Raw genomic sequence first — 24,039 nt, forward strand, 5'->3', positions numbered from 1 at the left:
GATGTATCCAACTATTGACTAATTAGTATCTCAGGAGTGGTGGTGAAGATTTTGGAAAAATTGTTTAGGACTTGCATTCAGAAACGGATTGACAGTGAATCTCTACTTAGCAATGAACAGCACAGGTTTACTAAGAAGGGAAGGTCATGTTTTAGCAACTTGCTCACATTCTATACTAATGTTATCATTGAACTAGACAAGGGGAATGGATACGCCATGATACTTTTCGATTTTGTTAAGACTTTTGACAGAATACAGCATGGAATACTGTTACATAAATTGGAGAATATGGGATTGGATTATAATACTACTGGCATGGATAAGATGATGACTGACTGACAAATATCAAAAAGTGGTATAAGGGGGTGAATCTGGAAGATTCAAGATAAACAGTCGTGTGAATCAAGAATTCACACCACTGGTTATCTTGTGAATCAATCCTTGGTCCATTGCTATTCAATCTGTACATTAATGACTTTGGGAAGGATCTGACATGTGACATACAGCTATTCGCTGGTGATGTAAAGCAGGGTAGTCAGTAGTGCTGCTGATATGCAGTACTTGCAGAATGATTTGAATAGGTTGGAATCGTGTGGAAGTGAAAATGGCTGTCATTCATTCAATTCAAGTTACTTCTTCAAGTCTCCAACAGGAAGGCTGTCTCACACTAGGCAACAAAGCTTATCCACCCACCAAAAGACCATACAAAGCATCTAGGCCACAATGGGATTCAATTCCATAATTGAGAATCATCTATCACCTAAAGACTTTCATAAATATCTATGCTACCACATGATTATCAGTATATTCAAAACACAGAGCATGCCAGTTCTATCCACTTGACCAACCAGGCCAATTATTAAAACTAATTCTGGAAACAATGTCAATGGATTCTGCATGAGAAACAGAGAAAAATTCCTGAAGATACAAACAAGACACTGGAGGACATATATACTGTAATTAACATTAGGAGTAACCCAATCTATTAAGGTTTGCAATAAATGTATTTTATCAATGAAAGATAGAATTCAAATAACTATCATCCTTTTCTTTTCATACCACAATGATAACTTTTATTAATACCATTTTTTTGTGATATAGTCAAGAATTTTAAACTTTGCAATAACAATGAAACTCTGCAACCTATATTTTTTCACTTAATATTTAAACAGCATAAAACTTGTTTTCCTAAATGATGAATTATCCCTTACCTTTTCAATGAACATGCAGTCACCTCTCTCTACCACAGCAATTTTTCCTTTAAGGATATTGGCATTAAGGATTCCACTACAAGCTCTTAATGGTTGAGCTATTTCTAATTCAGATTCAATCTACAATTAAGCATTTAATATGTTAATTTGATGAGGATTAAGAAATTTTATTTAAAAAATTAGAAAAAAAAATAATACTATCACTGTTAATTTCTTATCGACTTAGATCCAAACAAATTTTAAGTCATTCATTTCTACGGTTTAAATTAATTTTAGATTTTACTTGAATACAAAAGATTTGAAATTAATATGCTGCATAATTCAGATGGCTGAATCCCAGCTTAATGGAGTACAGCAGCACTCACTAAACCAATTTATATAAAAAGAAATAAAACTAAATGCAAGAATTATAAATGACTTTTTCTGCTTGGTATTCCAGGAAAAAAAATTAATAAAGTATACTTGAGAGAATGATACAAAAAAATACTGAAGTCAAAAATTATGCAAAACAGTTGGATTTAAGCCAACTAGAGATCGACCAGCACCACATTTTTAAATTAAAACAAAAAAGTCAAGAAATAATATACATATACCCAATTCTCCATTTACATGGTAGATTGGTTCCAGAAAAAATCGTGTAAATGAAAACAGCATAAAAAAGAATACAGTGTATATGACAAAATAGAAGAATGGTTCCAGATGTGAAAACCCAATACAAACAATAAGTTATTTTCAAATAAAACACACACACACACACACACATATGTATCTCTTACAGAAAATAGTGTGTCACTAATAAAACAGAAATTCGAGAAGGTCCAAATACACCCGTGCATATGGTTATTAGTTCAATTTTATTCACCGTCACTTTCTGACAGTAGCCACATTCTTTTATGTGAGACTGGAATTAAATCACTTCTATCACTTGAAACACTTTGGCTTCCCGTTCATACTGCAATGGTGAAACATTTTCTTCAGTAAAAGGAACTAAATTAGCACTACGTTCCAATAATTCTGAAGGTTGATTTTTTTTTTTTTTTACCACAAACTGTAATTAATCGTTGAAATCCTGTTTTGATTAGAACTTTGTATAATTCTTCATATGGTACCATACATGATTTCAGTTCATATTTAAACTATTCAGCTCGTTCAGTATTTGGATCATGTGTAAGAAAATGACTGCAATTTTACTAGCCATTTGAAGCCCTGCTTTAATTAATCCTGCAGTGAGTAGAATCTCTTCATCATCATCACTAACAGCCTTGTCAACCATCAATTCTTCAATATCTGCAAATGAAAAATCATCAAATCCTTCTCTGCCAACCGCATGTGCTAATCTGATGATATTGGGATATTCAGTTGTCAACCGAATACCCCAAACTAACTCAGCAAGTTTGATGCAATCCAAAATAGAAAATTTCTTCCTCACATCAATAACTGTCGGTAAATTATCCTTATCTAGTTTATCCAAAATGTATTGGAATGTTCTCCTTATATAGTAAGTTTCGAAGGTAGCAATCATGCCCAGGTCTGGTGCTTGTATTAGGTGGCAGTAAACAAAATTCCACATTCAGGTGTTCTAAAACAGGATTGACAGGCACATTGTCTATAATCAATACAAGTCCAGATTTTTTTTCCCATCAAATAGCATTTAACTTGTGGAACAAAACATTGATGGAACCATTCATTAAAAATTTCTTTTGTAACCCAATCTTTTTTATTTGCCTTCCAGTGCACTGGTAATGTGTTAAAATCCACACTTTTCATTGTCTGCGGTCTTAAGGATCAATTAATGAGTAATGATTTTAACATTCAATCTCCTGAAGCATTGCTGCAAAATAATAGTCACACAATCCTTAGTTGCTTTAAAGCCACCATCACTTTTTTTGTGATTTTCGCTATATAAGCTCTACTTGGCATTTGTCTATATTCTGTAGCATAGAGTAATCCCTAATATTTAAAACATCGAGGACGGGGTTCCCAAAAATTCAAGTTTAAGTGCATATGTACCGTACTAAGAAATTATAATTATAATGGAAATACCCTTTTTAACAGAACTGAATTCAAACAGAAATCTTAAAAATAAGTGCCATATGAACTATGTTAAATCAAAATATACAGGGTGTCCACAAATGTTTACCCTGTTTATAATATATTATAACTCTTCAGTGGATACTTGAAATGGAACACAAAGTTAGACTTCAATGCACAACAATTATTAATTAAAAAATTTTTAATTATTAAATTTAAAAAAAATTATTTTATTGTTTCTACTAGCCACAGAACACATTGGGCTTTTTCCTGTACTGAAGTCATTTTTAAAGAAAATCAGCAGCAGCAGCACTCCTGGTGACAAAAGCAGTATACTGAAGATACCAGTATAGAAACTTTATGAGTGCCCAAGTTTAACTGCAACTAAATTTATTCAGTTAGTTTCATTGTTAAAATATTATAGCCAGTTGAAATCAGGGTAAACATTTGTGGACACCCACCCTGTACAGCGTAAAAATAAAAGTACTTTTATTTTCTAAACCATGTTATTTCGAAATAGCGTAAAAAAGCCGTGTAAAAAGAGAATTAGCTGTGTGTGTGTGTGTGTGTGTGTGTGTGTGTGTGTGTGTGTGTGTGTACACACACACACACACACACACACACACAGAGAAATTTAAATATTTAAATAAAATATTAAAGAAATTTAATGACCAGAAGATGAGAGACACCAAAATAGAAAAAAAAAAACTATTATTTTAACACACAATTAGTTTCGTTTTCTTAGAAGACTTCACCAGGTGTACCATGAAAAGAGAAATGCAAAAATATTACATTATAAGAGACACAACAGCTATAAATGAGCTTGGAAATGTAGACATCTGAAGGCATTCTGGATGCCATAATATTGTTGGGCACATTCACACAGGCATGATCTTGTAAACAGCAAAGCTGGATAGCTGAAGAGTGACAATCAGATAAGTTATTGCTAAGGTGAGTATTAAGATGGATTGGATTGATGACAATTTCTGTTGATTCCACAATTCTTCTCTCCATTTCATCACAACATCTAAAAATGCTTTCTGATTTGTTCCAGATCATTGGATGAATGATAGAATCTTCATTGGTGATGGTATGGTCCTGTTTTTCCTGGTTTGGCCTCAGACCTCTGTTTGTGGTGCCACAAACACTGAACTCAGAGAGGTATCTGAACAGTCTGGACAATGCAATACTTCCTACTGTGTGGTGTTTCTAAGAAACTGACCATTGTCCCTTTCAGCAAGTGATGTCATAAGGCTGCTGCTGCTGTAACAAGGTACCATGGCTGCTGATGTCACAAAGTACCATGTCATAAGGCTGCTGCTGTAACTGCATGGTTTGTGGACATGAATGTCAGCACACTTGACTGGCCTCCACAGAGCCCTGATCTTAACCCTACTGAACATCCGTGGGATGAACTGGAACATCAGATCAGGTCAAGGGATGTCTATCCCACAACAGTTCAGGACTCCATTACATGCTTACAGGAAGAATGGTCCAATCCTATTGACTGCTGCAGTCATTGCAACAAAAGGTGGTCCTACATTTATCAAGGTGGACGCCATGGCTATTTGTTCCTCACACTATGGTGTCTCGTGACTTCTTTCCAAGCAGTGTATATATATATATTTACACATACACACACACACACAAACGATATAATGTGTCTATATATGTACTGTATCATTGGGCAGTGTATATCCAAAGTGTATATCTGCAACAACAGAAATGGCCCCAAGTTCTGCGCGACCCATGTTCACCTTTCTACTGCGGCGGTAAGGCATTAAGTGGGAGCAGGAGTGCTAAGAATCTCGCAGATGAAGGCATGCCGCCTATTAGATCTTTGAAAATGACAATAGGTACCCTCAATACTCAAACTTTGGCAAGAGACTACAGAATAGATTTATTAATCAAAGAAATAACCAATATAAACTTAGATATTCTCCTAGTAAATGAAACAAAAAGAATAAAAGAAATGACAGCAAGATGGAACACAATGGCTCACAGATATCCTGGGAGCATCCTCAAACAGTGGCAAACAAGGCGGAATGGGCTTTATTCCGCCTTGTTTGCCACTGTTAAATTTAACGGTGGAAAATTTAAATTTAAATGAGCTTAAATTTAACAGTTTGTCACTGTTAAATTTAAGCTCACTAAGTTGATCCTTTCTTGTAACATCATATCTGAAAGAATAGGTGTGCTCCTAATTGGAATAGAGAACAATATAACAATAAAATTAATATCCTGCAATACTCCAACATCTGTAGCTGATAATCAAAAATTAGAAAATTTTTACATGAATCTTGAACAGGCATAATTACAAGTCAACATACACATTCATTGGTGGAGACTTTAATGCCAAAATAGGATGCAGAAAACAAAACAAACAGTTTATAGGTCCAAATGGCCTGGGAGAGAAAAACAGAAGAGGAGAGAGAGATTAGCTGAATTCGCTGCATCTGAACAACTCTTTATTATGAACACTTTTTTTTACAGATGCCTAGAAAGAAGCTGAACTTGGCAATCACTGAATGGAGACACAAATGAAATGGACTGCATTTTAACAGACTGTAAAAGACAAACAGAATGTTGGTACAATAGGCGAAACATATTTCAACATAGACTCTGACCACAGACTCCTCAGAGCCATTATAAGAATAGACCAAAAAAAAAAAAAAAAACATATCAGGGCAGCATCAAAAGACAGCCCAAACAAATAGACTACCATAAGTTCAAGAAGTAGATAGAAGAGACTGAATGGACTATTAAGAACTGCTACATAAATGATGACTATACTGCATTCATATTAATATAAATTCAATAAATGGAAACAAAAATCAGAATTTCTTGTGAAACAAAAGAAAAAAGCATGACTCTCATCTCAAACCATAGAACTAATGAAAAAGAGAAAAGAACTAAAGAAATCTCAAGGAAATTTTTTAGAATACAAAAATATCTGTAAGTAACTAAGGAAAATTTCAGGATACAAAAATTAAGAGCAGCAGTGCAGGCAAATACCAGCCTTAAAAAAATAGAGAAAGATTTAAATTTTAAATAGTCAATTCCATCTGCTATACAGGATCAAAATGGAGAAAAATACATTAACAGAAAAAAAGATAGAAGAAATTGTGCAGAATTTCTATAATGACCTTTATGCAACTAAATGCCCAAGACTCAGAACTTATCTTTCCAAAACCAAGCAAATATACCAGAAGTACTTCCAGAAGAAATATAACATGCTCTTAAGAAAATGAATAAAGGTAAAGCCTTAGGCCTTGATCATGTTAGGGCTGAAGAAATCCAACAAAGTGGACCAACTATATTCAAAGCCTTGGCTACCAGATTCACATGGTAATATTTCAAAGGAGGAAAGATTCCAGAGGAATGGAAGACCTCAAAAATCATACTTCTATTCAAAAAAAGGAGCAAGGAAGAGACATAAAAAAAAATTATCATGCAATCTGTTTACTCTCTCACATATATCAAATCATGAACAGAATCCAAAATACTCTTGAAGACAACTCCAGTAGAGAGCAGGTAGGATTCAGAAAAGGCTTCTCCATAACAATGCAGAGAATACCGAATCCCTCGTTTCCTCTTTATTGATTTTAAAAAAGCATTTGATAACATAGAACACAATGCAGTCATCTGTACCTTACTGGAAATAAATGTGGATTCACATGATAAAAGAAATTAACAAAAATCAGACTGTCACACAAATAACCATATTTGATCAAGCTATAAATATAAAGAGAGGGATCTGCCAAGGCAATGTGATCTCTCCAAATCTATTTACCACCACTTTAGAATATATTCTGAGAAAAACAGACTTAAACAGAGGAATAAGCATAGATGGTGAAAAACTACAAATCCTTATGTTGGAGGATGATCAAGTACTAATATCTTAAAACCCAAAAGATCTAGAAGAAATGGTGAAAAAAATATCAAACAACAGTGAGGTAGGCTTAGAAATGAATCTAGAAAAAACAAAATGGATTAAAAACATCCCTATAGAACAAGTTGACTCTTATAATTACTTAGAATAAACGATAAAAATGAATAAGGATTTAACTGAAGAACTAGTAAAAAAAGTCGCATGGCTATCATTCAACAGACTAAAAGACACACTTACTGATCCAAATTTTGACATCTCTGTGAAGGCAAATATCATGGGAAAATGTCACTATTTAATAGTGACATTTTTCCATCACTCACATACGAATCAAAAACATGGAACATAACAATACAAGAAAAAGAGACTCAGGATAATTCAGCAGATAATAGAACATAGGATTTGTAACATCAGCAAAATGGAACATGTTCAAAATATGGAACTAAGAGAGAAATCAAGCATAAAGGATGTGGTAACTGTAGTATAAGAAAGCAAGATGAGATAGGTAGACCACATAGCCAGACTCAGAGATAGCAGATGGACATATAGAATACTTAATTGGCAACCAATAATAAAGAGAAGACCCATTAGTGAAATCTATGGGTATAACATCGAAGAGAGAGAGGTTCAATATCGGGATCGTTGGAGGCATCCTGGTGACCTGCACTCATGGAGAAATCCTGAATGAAACACAGGTCCATCAAGATAATCAAGGTAATGTACTGTATATACACTGCTTTAACTGCAAAGCAGCAGTTAAAGTTGAAAGAAGCACAGGAAAATGACCTGAAGTTAAAGTGGGGTAAGCAGTATTTGTACACTATCTCCACTATACTTTACCAAAAATATGGCCAGTATCAAGGAAGGAGATATATTGATATCAATCTCTTAAATAAATTCACCAAGTTTTCATATAAGTAAATCAAATTCAAATAACTGAATATAATTATTTCATTTGAAAATCATCAGTCAATAGACAAGAATGAAAATGAATGGAAAAGACAGAAAAACGCAAACTTCATTTTCCCTAGTGAACCTATAAGGCAAGGAAATTTCAACCACTTGGGCAAAGAAAACAAATTATAAGAATAAGCAACACTGGCAAGGGAAACCAGGTAGGCAAATTTATATGAAATAAGATACAGGTATACCTCGATTAATGAAGAGAATGTGTTTCACGAAATTACTTTGTTAGGTGAAACTTTGTTCTCAGAGGTAAAAATACTATGGCCATAATAGGCATACGTTTGTATGTAAAGAAAATGAAAGACTTTTTTGAAAAAAGAAAAGCTTTATGAAATAAAAAGTCAATATTACATATCAAACAAAGATAATATCATGACATTTTAAAATACGAATCTAAAGCTGATTGTTTATGCTTTTTTCTCTTTCATTTAATAATTGCCTATATGGATTTATTGCATTTAACACTGATTGCTTAACAATAATACTTCTTCCTAAATCAGGATCATTTTTACTGAAAAAATTTAAAACATTTTCAATGTTATTCAAGCATCTTTTTAAATCTTTGGTTGCTAACACTTTTTCGGTTAGGAACTTCTTTAATTTCATCTTCATTTTCTTTGGCTACATTGCTAACAAGCTTTTCTAAATCTTCCACTGAAACCCCATCAGTGGTTTTTCAGTAGAGTAATCATCAGTGGCATAAAGGTGTACCTTGTTTGGGAATTTTTGGAGCTTCATATATCCTGAGTGTTTTAACGTGGCAAGGTTTGAGTTTGTTGACTGTTTCTTTTGGCCAGGAAGTGACTGTTCAATAACTTGCACATCTTATTCTTTTATGAGTTGGTGGGATCTCGATCTATAATTTGATATGTTGACTGGTCTTGGAGAAGTGCATGCATTTTGTATCCATCACTACAGTTGTGTTTCCTTTGTCTGATTTGGTTATGGTAATGTGGTTATTATTGCTTAGATAATACATGAAGTTTATTGTGAGAGGAGAAATCGATCTGTAAAGGTATTAAAATTATCTGTTAATAAATTATTTAACACAATCATGAGGAGTTTTGAGTATAGTGACTTCCCAAAACTGGGAAAGTTTACAAGATTCATTTTTGTTGTAGTTGGGAAATTATTATCACTTAATAAATTATTTTACACAATCATGAGGAGTATTGAGTAAAACAGCTTCCAAAAACTGGGAAGGTTTAAGAGAGTCATTTCTGCTTAGGTTAGAAATGGATATGGACTTCAGCTTTCTTTATACAATCTTCTCTAATAAAACTTGGCTCCTGCAATGAGTTTGCCCACATCTCACCTTAACCAACTACTGCATGGAACATTAAGAACATATACCTACCATTTTCTTTCTCCACGCCTTCAATATATGGCTTTGAAATGTCGACATTTTTACAGTATGGAACTCTATTTCAGCTCACCCACATCTCACCTTAACCAACTACTGCATGGAACATTAAGAACATATACCTACCATTTTCTTTCTCCATGCCTTCAATATATGGCTTTGAAATGTCGACATTTTTGCAGTATGGAACTCAATTTCAGCTCCATATCCATCTCAGGATTAAATTTACTCTTGAATTAGAAGACAACAAATGCCTTCCATTCCTAGATATGCTCATCAAAAGACAATTTAATGGTAGTTTTCGGTATGCAGGAATAAAATAAATACAGGGAGAGATGCTAACATTGCTTCTCATCATCACCATTCATCTCATGAGTCAAATGTTATCAAAACTTTAGTGCATGCACACTCCTTGTGCTTTGCTGACTCTCTTCTGAAAGTAGGACTTTTTAACTAGAACTGCTTCCATCTACTGGAATGGCTATAACTCTAACTTTATCACTATATTCATCCCCTGAAGAAGGAATGAGATGATAGCAAAATAATCTCATTCCTTCTTCAGGAGAAGTTTTCCAAGAGTCTCCATTCCTTATATAGAAGGAGTATCAGAAAAGCTCACTAGACTTCTATGCCAGATTAATCTTCAAATCTCCTTTTGTTCGATTCACAAAATAAATAGTCTAACACTCTCCCAAGGACAAATATCCTTCTCTCTCCTATCCAGTTTACAGAATTCCTGCTCAAATGGCCACTCATTTAATGATCAAATGCATCTAGAAGAGAATTATATAATTACATAAAACTCCATGAGTCTAATAAGCAAGGGGTCTTGCCAGTCACACCCAATCTAATAGACAGTGTTCATTGAAATAATACTAAGATTTTACATAGAAGCTAATTCTTATTAGCTTCTGTGTAAAATCTGTACAAAGAATGTGAAGCCCACATTCATCATTCTAACCCAAATAAAAATGACTCTCTTAAACCTTCAAGTTTTGGTAAGCTATTTTACTCAATACTCCTCATGATTATGCAAAATAATTTACTAAGTGATAATAATTTCAATGTCTTTCCTTGAATTCTAATAATTACAAATTCGAGCTCTCATTATACAATCAAGATTATATTATGTACTTAATTTTCAATTGTTATTCCACTCTATGTCTCTAATTGCTCACATTCAGAACAGTCTTGAAGCTAGACCTAAAATTCTGCTTGTAATAAATATTTCTTTCCGGTATAAGTAACAATGGAAGTTAGTTACTTATACTGGAATAAGCTGTTTCTACTTCTGCAGTTTACTGCTTGATACTATATCAGTCTTCTTATTAAGAAGACTGATATAGTATCAAGTGATTAATGAGTAATTTTTCCAGCAATTAAGTGCTGAGAAGAGATGCTAGATGCTTATAGTAATTTTTTTTCCTTAGTGTACTGAGAGTGCAACTGCAGAGGTGCTAATTTTTGAAGAGAGAAAAAAAAATCTGATTTCAAAGCCATAAAATCTGGAAATCCATCCCAACTCCTTTTCTGCAGCATTAATAATTTTCTGGCCTTTGCATCACAGACAATTTTATTTGTGAATTATACCATTAACAAAACTGTGTGTGTAGAACTAATTTTAAATGTCAAATATCACAGAAAACAATTAACTATACAAATAAGTTCATGCTGGGCACTGGACAAATTGTGTCGTGATGCATTTGTCCATGGGACAGGCAGGTGATCATTTCATGCTTCTAGTTACACTAACTGTGTATGGAATAAGAGAGAGAAATTAGTCAAAATATCAAACTGTCTTATACAAGACAGTGTTCAAACCTATTTTAACTTATGGATCTGAGAGCTGGGTTAGAAATAAAACACTTTTGAGACAGATAAAGAAGGTGAATAGATGGCATTAATAGCAGTATCATATTAATTCTCATAGAAATATTGTAGTATCATATTAAAAATGATATTAGGAAAGAACTAGCCATTGTTAGCATTCAGGAATATGTTAGCAGAGCTAATCTCAGGTGGTACAGTCACTTAAACAGAATGGGAGGGGAAAGATTAAGAAAACAAGTGTTCTTTGCCAGGCTGGCAGGAAAAAGACCCAGAGGAAGACCAAGATCTAGGTGGATTGACACAGTAAAAAAATGCCTTAGAAGACAGAAATATAAGATCTGAAATTATTGCTGTTCATGACAGATAACAGATTAATTTGGAAGAAAATTGTTGATAGGAAATTAGTAATGATGTAAAATTTTCACTTAGTACTATCATAATATATTGTACACTCCCTGAGGGAAAAATATCATGAATTGATGATGATATATATATATATATACACACTAATATTTGTGGACTTTCTTCATGGTATAGAAAATCTCAAAAGTAATGTTTTCTATAGCATGAAGAGAGTTCACAAATATCAGTTTTACATGAAAATCCTACCAAAAAAATTCTTGAAAATGGCATGCTGACAAATGTAAAAATGTGCATGTCCAATGCTAATGGATATGTTACATGGTCAAACAAGCTCCTGCCAGATGTGCAACCTGTGCAAAAAAAAGCCCAGTATGCATGTGTTAATTTTTAAAAATATATGAGCATATATTTTGGAATATCCAAGTAAAGTAGTTTCATATATTGGAATATCCAAGTAAAGTAGTTTCATATATTGGAATATCCAAGTAAAGTAGTTTCATTAATTTGAGGTTGCCAAACCAAAAACAACATTTCATTTAAGCTAATGGTAAGCAAGGCCTACTTTGAATTCACAGGCATGATGACATGCCTGTCATCACTATACATATGGGCAGCTAATTAACTTCTGGCCCATCATTTGACTCACAAGGCTGTGCTAAAAATCAGATAATTTATTAAGCAGCTTATACTTGACTATTATATGAGAATCACATATGGAAAAAAAAAAAAAGCCTTATCCAAACAATGTTTGCAAAAGTTTAGTGCATCAAGTGGGAAGCATTTTTGTAACAAATTATTGTTAATTATCAGTTCTATTATTGTTATCTGGTGTATATGTAATTTGATACATACATTTGTGAAAAGGCAATATGCATTCAGGCTATTTGTGGCTTTTAGTCAATGGCAGATTAAGAAGGCTGCTCTACAGATCAGTGATAAAACAGATGAAAGAAACTGGTTCAAAAGGTTTCAAATGGACTGTGTGCAGATATCGTATTTATAAGTTCAGAGGAGAAATGTAGAATTAGTGATGCAGTTCAGCTGTCTAGAAAAAAAAAATCTTGACCATTATTATCTAAATTTCCCTTTTCTGGACAGCTGAGCAACACCCATGAAAAGAATGCTGATCAAATGAAGTGCATGAATGAAAAAGATCATCAATCCAGATTATTAGTATCGAGATTTTCTCTCTCTTTTTTTTTTTTTGGACATCAAGTTTTATTTTTTATGCACCACTTTAAAAGTTCGAAAACAGTATTATAAATTTAGGGAAGATCTGGGATTTGTTCAAAGTCAGCAGTCATACAGGAGGGAAGAGGATGTAGCATTAGGAAGCTGAATAAAAGAGAGATGCAATGAAATTTGCAAGAATGACTGGAGAATAAATGCAGACTCAAAAAAATCCTAAGTGAGAATACATGTATTATCAAAGGTAAGAAGTGGTCAAGTGAATTCTTCCATGAGTGTGAGAGAAATTCTATATCCCATTAACGTCTACCTTCTTTCCTGATAAGAAAGAATAAAGGAGGTGGTTACTAAGTTTTAGTATTATGGATACAGGTGCTTAAGAGTCAAAGCTGTATAAATGAGAGGAGACCTCCATATAGCCTTCAGAGGAATGCGGAGAACCGACCAGGGCTTCTGACTTAATGTCCAATCCTCACCTTCTCGTGGTGCACCCTGTTGGGTATCTACTTGGATACTGAACGAACGAGGATGGGCTGGCAATTTGGGATTTAGCCGACCAAATTGTATTCTTATTGGTTAAACCAAAATAAAAAATGATGGTACAACATGACAAAATTTCATGCAGGCTGGGGCGTCGCCCGGTTAAACAAGGCCTCCGTTGTTTTTGCCAGGGAACCAGGGCGAACAGCGAAAAGTCAGCTACTGGAACAAATCTGAAAACACACTCCAACTCAACATCACCAGAGTTCAAGATTCATACTATCAACATAAGCCTGAATGGCAAAGAAATGGAGCTAGCTGTGGAATTAGATAAGTACCAGAGCGACATAACAGGAGTGACTGAAACAAAAAAGACAAAAACTGGTGAGATCTTTCTGAGCAATAAATACAAAATGTTATATTCAGGCAATGACAATCAAGGAAAAGGAGTAGCCATAGTATTCAACACAAAATACAAGGCTAATCTTCTTGAATGGCAGGCAGTCTCAAGTAGAGTGATGTGGGCAAATATGAGAATGGGGAACAGGACAATGAGACTTATTTGTGCCTATGGTCCCACAGAAAGTTCTACTAAGGTAGAAGTGCAGGAATTTTTTGAAGCTTTAGAAAAAGCAACTGACACAATGAAAAAGGAAAAGTTGGTCCTTGTTGGGGATTTAAATAGCAGAGTAGGAAATGATTGTGAGACATACAAAAATATTTTGGGAAAATTTGGAGAAAAGAGCAAAGCTAATAATAATGGCAAATATCTGTTGGATTTCTGCTCAGGACATGGACTGGTTATTACTAACACCATGTTCCAACATAAAAATGTTGCACAAATTCACATGGAGAGAAGAGGCAAGGAATAAGAAAAGTCTCATTGACTATGTTATTGTTGATAGTGATGTTTTCTCCCTGATGCAGGACACCAGAGTGTACAGAGGATTTGAAATTGGAAGTGATCACTATTTAGTCTTGAGCAGGATAAAATTGAATTTCATATTGAAAAGAATAACATGTAAGAAAGTTTTAAAGCGAATAAAAGTTGAGCAGCTCTCAGATGTGAACTGTAGACTAAAATACACAAAGATTATTGAAGAAAAAATGAAAGAGTTTGAGAACAGGAATCAAACCTTGGAGATTTAGTGGCGAGACTTGAAGAAAGCCCTGATTGACTCAGCTAGAGAGGCATGTGGTGAAGTTGTCTGCAAGGATAGAAAAATTAGAACTCCATGGTGGACACAGGAAGTTAAAGTGGCAGTGAAGGAAAAGAAGAAAGCATATCAAAAGTTCCTGGAAAATAAGTCAGCTTGTGCTCTTAGAGAATACAGAGAAAAATGCAAGAATGCTAAACACTGTGTAAAACTAGCTAAACAAAAGTCATGGGAGGACTTTGGCAAGAATATAGAAAATGGCAAGAAGGTGGCAAAATATTCTGGAGGTTGTTGAAGAAGCTTAGGAATGGAGGAAAGAGGGATAGAAATGATAAAGGTGACATGAAAACGGGAGAAAAATATATCCTTGAAGTATGGAATAATTACTTTGAAAAACTGCTAAATGAAACAAGCAGTGATGACAGCACAGTGGTAAAAAACACTGACCAGGCATGCAGTCAGGAATACATATCCATACTTGAAGTAGAAAAAGCCATCAATGGCTTAAAATGTGGAAAGGCAGCAAGAGTGGATGATATTCGACCAGAAATGCTGAAGTATGGTGGTATAAAAGTCTTACAGTGGCTGCATTGCATAGTTCAGAAAGCCTGCACAGAGAGACGAATTCCCAATGATTGGAGTAGAGCTCTCATAGTACCCATATATAAAAAGGGAAATAAAACTGAATGTGAGAATTACAGAGGTATTTCCCTACCAAGTGTTCCTGGCAAGATCTATGCACGTATACTTGAGAAACGATTGATAAGAATTGGGGAAGAAAAGCTGGGTGAAGAACAAGCTGGATTTAGGCCAAATGGAGGCTGTCAGGATCAGATCTTCACTTTACAACAAATAGTCGAGAAAGCATGGGAATATAACAAAGATCTGCATTTAAGTTTTGTTGATTTGGAAAAGGCATATGACAAGGTGCCAAGAGAGAAGCTATTCAATACGCTACAGTTATATGGTGTCAATGGGACATTATATCAAGCAATACTTAGTCTTTATTTGAGTTGTAAATCAGCAGTTAGAATTGAAGGAAGTACAGGAAGATGGTTTAATGTTAAATCTATTGTGAGACAAGGATGTACATTATCCCCTCTGTTATTCATTATCTATATGGATCACATTATGAAGGAAAGTGGTATTAAACATGATTTCAAAATTGGAGATGTTAATGTCAGCTCTTTGCTTTATGCGGATGATGTTATACTTCTAAATAAATCTGCTACAAGTCTGCAAGATTCTCTGACTAAATTGAATAGCTGTTGTAATAGATATGGTATGAAGGTCAGCAATAAAAAAACAAAGACAATGAAAATAGGCAGAATCATTGAAAATGTTAACTGTGTTGTGAATGGAGAACCTCTGGAACAAGTGAAACATTTCAGCTACTTAGGCACGACGATTTTTAGTGAAGATGGTAAATTCAATATAGAAATAGACAACAGAATCAGCAAAGCTGGTATGGTAGGAAGTCAATTGAATAAATTCATATGGAATAAGAGAGAAATTAGTCAGAACACTAAATTAGCTGTATACAAGACAGACAGTGTTCAAACCAGTTTTGACTTATGGATCTGAGAGCTGGGTCAGAAGTAAAACACTTGACCAAAGACTCGAGACCACAGATATGAGAGTCCTGAGAAAGATTAGGAGTGTGAACAGATGGCATCAATGGCAATATCATATTAAAAACGAGGATATTAGGAAAGAACTTGACATTGTCAGCATCCAGGAATGCGTTAGCAGAGCTAATCTCAGGTGGTATGGTCTCTTAAACAGAATGGGCGAAGAAAGATTAGCAAAACAAGTGTTCTCTACCAGGTTGGCAGGAAAACGACCCAGAGGGAGAACAAAATATAGGTGGATTGATACGGTACAAAGTGCCTTAGATGATAGAAATATAAGATCTGATAATGTTGTAGTCTTGACAAGTAACAGGCTGATTTGGAGGAAAATTGTAGATAGGAAGTTAGTAATGATGTAATTTTTTCATGTAGTACTATCATATCCTGTACAATCCTTGATGGTACATGGCAGGAATTTGATGATGATGTATTATGGATTAAAATGCATAATTTTAGAAGCCCTGTATGATTTGGGAAGGCTCTATTTATTTACTGAATTAACCTTAAGAACAAGTTTTAAAATGCTTCCAAATGGAAAGATGAAATTATTACTAGTTCAGCATTGTAAGACCACTAGCCTTATAATACTGAACAATACAATGTTGTATTAAATTATCTATCATATCTTAATGAATGTAATTAACTGATTTACGAGTTCAATTTTCATTTTTTCATTTTTATTTTTTCATCTATCTATATATATCTATATATATAATTTATAATAAATTTGATATAGAAATAATTACCGATGGTTTCCCTTTAAGATCAACACCAAACTGGGCAGGACCAGCACTCAGAACCATACTAAACTGAGTACCAGGGATAGCAAAACTTACAACTCTTAAATGCTGTTCTGGAAAGAAAACATCATTTACAAAAAAGAAAAACATGCTAACTTTGGTGTAAACAATGTTTGTTATCAAAAAGGAAATTTAATATTATAACAGGCCATATTAATTGGTGATAATAAAAGACCAGTTCATTCTGAGAATGAATACACAAATATCATTAAGTAATTCAAGTGATTATGGAAGAGTCTAAGTAAAACAAGAGAGGAGTTTTATTTGTGCATGTCATTTAATTTGTTTATGCACTATTGCATGTTTTTGATATTTCCATTAATGTTTGATATGCAATATAAGCATCATATTTTTATGAATCACTAATTCACATGAATTGCTTGCCTCAATAAAAGTTTACTATGAGATTTAATTTTTATTATGGCTACTACATAGCATTTCTCATTACTTACAAGCTATTTTATTGTTTAAAGCAAATGATCTAAAATTTGCATTCTATCAGTGCCTTAATATAGGTTCAAGACATTTGTTTCAAATGTTCCATATAATAGTTGGTTAAGGTGGGAGAATAGGAAAAACCAATTGCAGTTCCTTCAATTTGTTTGTATAGTTTATTTTGACAAGAACAATATCCCTCATTTAAAGCAAAGTAACACAATTTTATATCTGGAGGAAAATCATTGTGTACAAACTAATATATCTGTAAGAGAGAGATTTGTAAAAGAGTGAAACCACATCAAAACTAATCCTGGAAATCTTGTTCTGGAACTCTTTCAAGTTTATAACAAATACTGGAGAATTCTCAATAAATGAGGAGAGAATTTCTGACAGATGTTTTCAAAGTTTGTAAGTTGGCTGACCATAAGGTTGTTCAACTTACAAACTTTGAAAACATTCTTGCTGACTGTTTTTACTGTCAATACATTTACTGTCTTTACATTTTACTCTTGATCACAGTTAAATGTTAAGCTTTCTGAAATACAGGTATCCCTCGATTAACGCGGCTAATTAATCCCTCGATGTTACCGAGTATATCAAAATCGCGTTAATCAAATATAATAATCAGTGGTAAAAAGTACAATTCATCCATAATCGATTACTATATTAATAATTCGTTTTATATGGTACTTGTTTAGAAAAGATAAAAATTAAAAGCAAAGTAAATGTTTGTAACTACATTAGTTACTGCAATTTTTTTTTTATCAAAAAAGTTATCAAGAGTCGTTTGAACAGTTTTAGTTTTTTCTTGTCATCATAAATTCTATGGTAACAAGCAAAATGACTCTCTAGATAATAACAGAAAGATATGGATCCAGATGTTAATCAAAGATTGCTTGGTAAACAAGCAATCTTTGATTAACATCTGGATCCATATCTTTTCGCTTAAGCGATTCTAAACTGAAATATTGCATCCAGTTCTTTAATTGTTATCTCCTTTGGAACCTCATCTTCACATTCCATTTGTTCGTTGTCTTCATATCACTTTGTTCAATTTCAAGGAGATCATTGTCACTAAAATCTTTTCAATTTGAATCTAATAATTCTTTAACATCTTTTGCATCAACACCATCAAAACCAATGTCTGCAACAATTTCTTCAACCACATTATTCACAGGATTTTGAAAACCACCTAAGTCATTAGCGCATTCTGCAAAAGGTTTTTCCAAATAGCTCTTGTGCAGCTAGAAGACACTTGCTCCCATGAGTCATGAATGTTTTCAACTGAGTGTTTAAAATTTTTCCAAAATTCTTGGAGCATAATCACATTTCCTCCCGTTGTTTATACTGCCTTTGCGAATTTCTTTTTAAGACTTCTCAAAGGCAGTAGAAATATGAATATAAGCTTTGAAAGTTGCAATGAAGTCCATGTACACGGGTTGTAGTAATGATGTCATATTTGGTGGAATTTTGGTAAATTTAAAGGCGCGTTAATTAAAACTCTTGTCGCGTATGTAAGGGGATTGTCACAATTAATTTTGGCATGTTAATCAAATCCCACGTTAAGCAAGGGATACCTGTAATCGTTTTTAATCTGGATAACTAAAGTATGTCCTTTTTATCAGCTCCTGTTATAACTATACTGCTGTTATGCCTAAGATATAATAGAGATGAAATTTTATTTTTACTTAAATAGCTTGAGGAATGAAGAAACTGTAGTGGGTTCATCTATCTCCCAACCTTAGCCAGCTATTAATGGAACATTTAGAACAGTATATATCATAGTTACTTTTTTTTTCCATGGAAAAGTAAGCATATGCTGTGATATGTTGACATTTCCACAATCAGGAACTATTCGAGCTTTACTCAGTTCATCCAAGGATTAAATTCACTCTAAAAAAAAAAAAGGCTTCCATTCCTGGACATTCTAATCCAAAGACAACCTCATGGTAGTCTTCTGTTTTCAATATACAGAAATAAAACAAATGCAGAGAGGAACACTGATATTACTTATCATCCATCTCAGAAATCACATATTTATAACTTTAGTACATTACTCCACTGATTCTCTATGAAAAACGGACTTTTTTTCTTTTTTTTTTTTTAAACTAGAGTTACTTTCATCTTCAATTCAAAGTAATTGATATTTGGCCTTCATCCTAGTCCTTTGTTGGATCCTACTTCGTCTTAATCTATACCTTGGATCCGACATAATTACTATTACGATGTTCTTAACTAATTGATAAGTTGTGAGTTGATTTCTAATTCAAATATAAAGAAAATTTATATTTAAAGACTGCACCACTTTATATCTGAATTAGTTCAAGAATTGAAGATAAACGAACTCTCAACTACCCTTCCTTTATATGTTGTTTTATATATACTGGCCGAGTATATTTAACTTACTTAATTTACCCGCTTTGGTTCGAATATTTTATGAATGGTGCAGTAAAAGAGATTCAGGCAAAATACAACTTTAGATAAACAAAAACAAACATTTAATTTTAGAATCACAAATTTTACACTTAAGATCAAATCACTAAATAAGTTATTATAAACACTTCAGCCTTTCTGATAATAAAGTCATACAAACTCAGACAATGGTAATTCTGTTATCTGTAATACAGTCTTCTCACAGTTCCTTTTAACTATTTAATAAAGTTCCTTAATGATCATTCACATCAATATCTCATAGTTCTTTAAGTTTCAAATACAATAAAAATTGCAGTTACACCTCTTCACAAGCAAACACTTATAAATTTACACTTTAGCTAATCTGCACAATAGTTACTGTTAATATAAGGAAATTCTAGGAAGAAACACACTCACATCTCTGCATAGGAATATTAATGGTTGGAATATTCTTACCGATAATCTTCTTTATTCATCTACCTTCATGCGAACATTTTTTGTAATTGTAAACACTTTAAACAACTTAACAGCACTCATTAAACAAATCTTCTCAGTAATAACTGAATTAATCATCGGTCACAATACACATAAACAAATGTTGTTGCATAAAGTACTACTGATCACTCATGAAATAAGGCAACACACAATAATTCCTTAACTTGAGGTTTTATACGGACAGTTGTTCACTCTTCCTGCATTCATTTAATTCTTTAAGCAATATATTTCTAAGCACAGCTAACGGTAAACTCAATTTTACAGCCCCTACTATTCTCTAGTTACTCGATGCTTTATTTCAAGATTCTGTGTGTCCTTGACAGGTCGGCCCTGAAATTATCTCAATTCAAGTATCGCTAGTCTAATTAATAGTCTCTCAGCTGTTTTCCATAGCTATAATTGTTATTCTACAACTTATTAGCTAACTGCTTCTCGACTAGTAGACTTTATTAGCTGCTTGAGTGACTTGCCGACTCGCTAATATCGCACTGTGATTCCCGAATGCTCCAATTCCAACCTAATGCCAATCCTCTCCTTTCTCTCTCTCTCTTAATAATTTCAGCATTCATCGCTTATATCCGTTTTTCCCGCCTAAATTATTCTCGCGATTTCTTTCTAAAACTTTTCAATAAACCTTCTCCTCACGTGGTATTCCAAAACGTGCTCGCTCACTTACATACATCTCCATGACAACAAAACAAAACATAATAAAACTGAGCTATTACATAACGTTAAACTTCTACAAATACGAATAAATAAAGAATATTTACATTTCAATTAATGCGCAGTTAAATTATCAAATACAAGTTCTTATAATATTAACATAGTAATTAAAATAGCTTAATAATATTTAATACAGTTTTTTCATTATTAATACATATATCTTTGATTAAATAATTAGATATTAGACAAAATTAAAGTAGTTATATGAATATTAAATTGTAAATTAAGTTGTTTACATTAAATAATATTTACAAGTCTAGTCTTTGTGATGGAAGATCATGTTGGATTCTGAAGCAAATAATAATTACTCCAATCTCTATATATTCAGAATCCAATACCTTCAAAGGAAGTCTCCAGTCTCCATATCTGAGAAACTCCTTTCAAGTTTCCTTCTGTCCATCCAGTTCACAAACTAAATTCATTCTTAAAATTTCCAAAGAATAAATATACTCTTCCTTTTCCAGTTTACAGAATTCCTTGCTCATGCAGTTTCACAATATTATGAGAGGACAGGTCTGTCTGCTCAAATACATTTCGAAGAACACTAAAATTACATCTGGCTACATGATTCTGGTAAATCAGATTTTGCTAATCACCATCATACCATTAGATACCAAATTCAATGGAATAAGATGAGCTTTATAGAAATGCCAACTCTGATTTATAAAGCAGTGAACCTCATATTCATCATCCGAATGTGAACAGAATAAATTTTGTTTTATTATATTTTTTGTTATATAAAAGAATAAATTTTGGGAAGTTATCTTGCTCAATACTAATTCAAGTTATAATTTTCAACTGTTATTTTATTTTTCTCTTTATTCTGCTCATATGAAATAATTCATTTCCAAGGTAAGTGAACTCTGTATCTAATTATTTATAGTTAGTAGGAGAAACAGCATGCAGTTTTCAGATGTATAATGGAAAGAACTATACACTGCACTTCTGTTCAGTGATATGAGAATTCAAGTACAAAATCACTTGAATTCTCATATCACCAGGCTTTCAATCTAATCAGAGATTAGAATGCAAGCCTGAAGTGCTAAGAGAGAGAGAGAGAGAGAGAAAACCCATTGTGGGCACTCGAAGGTAGCTATGGTTATTGTGTCGGAGGTTTAAGAATGGGGGAAAGAAATCAGGTGAGCACATGTGCAAACAACCTTGGGATGAGTGAGTGCGAGAATGAGAAATACAAAGGAAGCTAAATGCAGTTTTCCAGCTCACATCTAAATTCATTAAAAGACAAGGACAAAGAGCCCAATGGGTATAATGACAAAGAAACATCAATAATGAAGATAAAGAGTTTCTAGCACTGGTTAGTTTGACTTGGGCAAAAATGATAGGCAATTAGACAGATTTGTTTAATTGAGAATGATTATGGGAATTGAACATAATGGATATTGTATTTCAAGAGATGACAGAGAAAACAGGATGTTCATATTAAAGTTTAATGGAATGAAGACAACATAAAATAATTAAATAAAGTGTTAATGCCTCCAATATTTCATCTCGGTTACTGACACATATTAGGGGATAAAATATGAAAATTGTAATGCACATAAACAACAAAAAAGACAAATGAAAGAGATTAGACTGAAAGCCTGAAGTCTTAAGAGGGATGTTGTCTATGGAAACTTGTAGGCAGCCATGGCTGCAGCACGAGAGGGCTATGAATTATAGTTTCTCATATTCTGAAGTGTGTTGAGTTTTAACCCTTTGAATCCCACAGGTCAGTAAATTGGGCTAACCATTTACCAGTATTATCCAAAGGACAGAAGCAATCGGTCAAAAAAGAAGAGAGGAGATGCTCAGTACAGTTTGTATTAATTATATTTGCTTATTATATTAATTATCTAGGCCAGGGTTTCCCAAACTGTGTTCCGCAGAACACTAGTGTTCTGTGGAAGGTGAATAAGCGTTCTGCAGGAAGTTTTCCTGGAATTTGTCATTTTAGTTTTCTATTCATTTTAGTTAAATATTTAAAAAAAAATTTTAAATATTTATTCATTTTTCATGAATAAATATTTTATAGTGGAAATATTCTGAGGAGAATAATATTCGTGAATATGTCAAAGAGCTCAGACCCAGAATGCCTAATAACATCTGTGAATTGTTAATTTTCGCACACTGAAATCTTTCAACAATCAGGAAAGCGAATATCGCTGTTTATGACCGTTCATAAAAATTGCCTGCCAGCCGATTACAAAAATGGGCAGCGTATCCTCTGTTCTCAAAACTGAAAGAAATAATATCTGTGTTGTAAATGTTAGCAACCAATCAGCAAGGAAGTATAAAGAAAATTTTTCCACTAAAATTGAAGGTAGTCAATATCCGCTTCTCAAATCTAGTAATTGTAGGGTGAAAGTTTTGAAACCGCAGTGCAGTGATTTTTTAAAAGTAATAGGCCTGCAGATTTAAATTTTAATATGAATAAGAGACAAGGGACTATGTTTAATTTTAGCATTAAGAAATCTCTTATTGAAAGCGTTTGTGATACAACAGACAGTAAGTCATCCACCACCAGTCTACTAAGCGATCTCCAGGATAGGATGTACAAAAGGTGGGGAAAACTACCAGCACACAGGAGAAAAAGTCCGCATTCACTCGTAAGTATTTATAATATTATAAATTTTTGGTGATCAGAATGGGATATGTCAATGAAAATCATCACAAATTAATTTAACGATGGTTATTATTATTATTTTCGGGATACTCCAGGGAGTCCTTAGACTCATCGAGGGAGGCCCTAAACATCATGTCCACACAACTATACGACATTCTCACAGAATCTATCATACCTTGCCTTGAACTCGCTCACTGTCATAGCACCCACAACAGACTCTGGCAGCTTATTCCACTCATTTACCACTCTAAAAGTAAAGAACCCAGCTCTAACACCACTGCTAACCACACTCTTGCCCAGCTTCCATAAGTATCCACTAGTTCTCCCACCACCAGTCCTAATCTCAAAAATATCCTCTGAATTAATCTTATAGAATCCTTTTAGCAATTTGAATGTCTCAATCATATCTCCCCTTTTCCACCTATCAACCAGTTTCTGC

The 24,039-nt window shown here is 33.5% G+C and overlaps 1 protein-coding gene across 1 annotated transcript in view; it reads right to left on the bottom strand.

Moving 5' to 3' along the window:
* Window positions 1-24,039, bottom strand: part of LOC150104094 (ER degradation-enhancing alpha-mannosidase-like protein 3) — a 391,801-nt gene that overhangs the window by 43,110 nt on the left and 324,652 nt on the right. Inside the window, 2 exon segments of the mRNA XM_090396397.1 lie at window positions 1,212-1,331; window positions 16,856-16,962. Coding sequence (XP_090252523.1) covers window positions 1,212-1,331; window positions 16,856-16,962 — 227 coding nt within the window.

Source organism: Typopeltis vanoorti, chromosome 8 (genome assembly GCF_054136105.1).
Source record: "Typopeltis vanoorti isolate ZY-2024b chromosome 8, IOZ_Tvanoo_1.0, whole genome shotgun sequence".
NCBI lineage: Eukaryota > Metazoa > Arthropoda > Arachnida > Uropygi > Thelyphonidae > Typopeltis > Typopeltis vanoorti.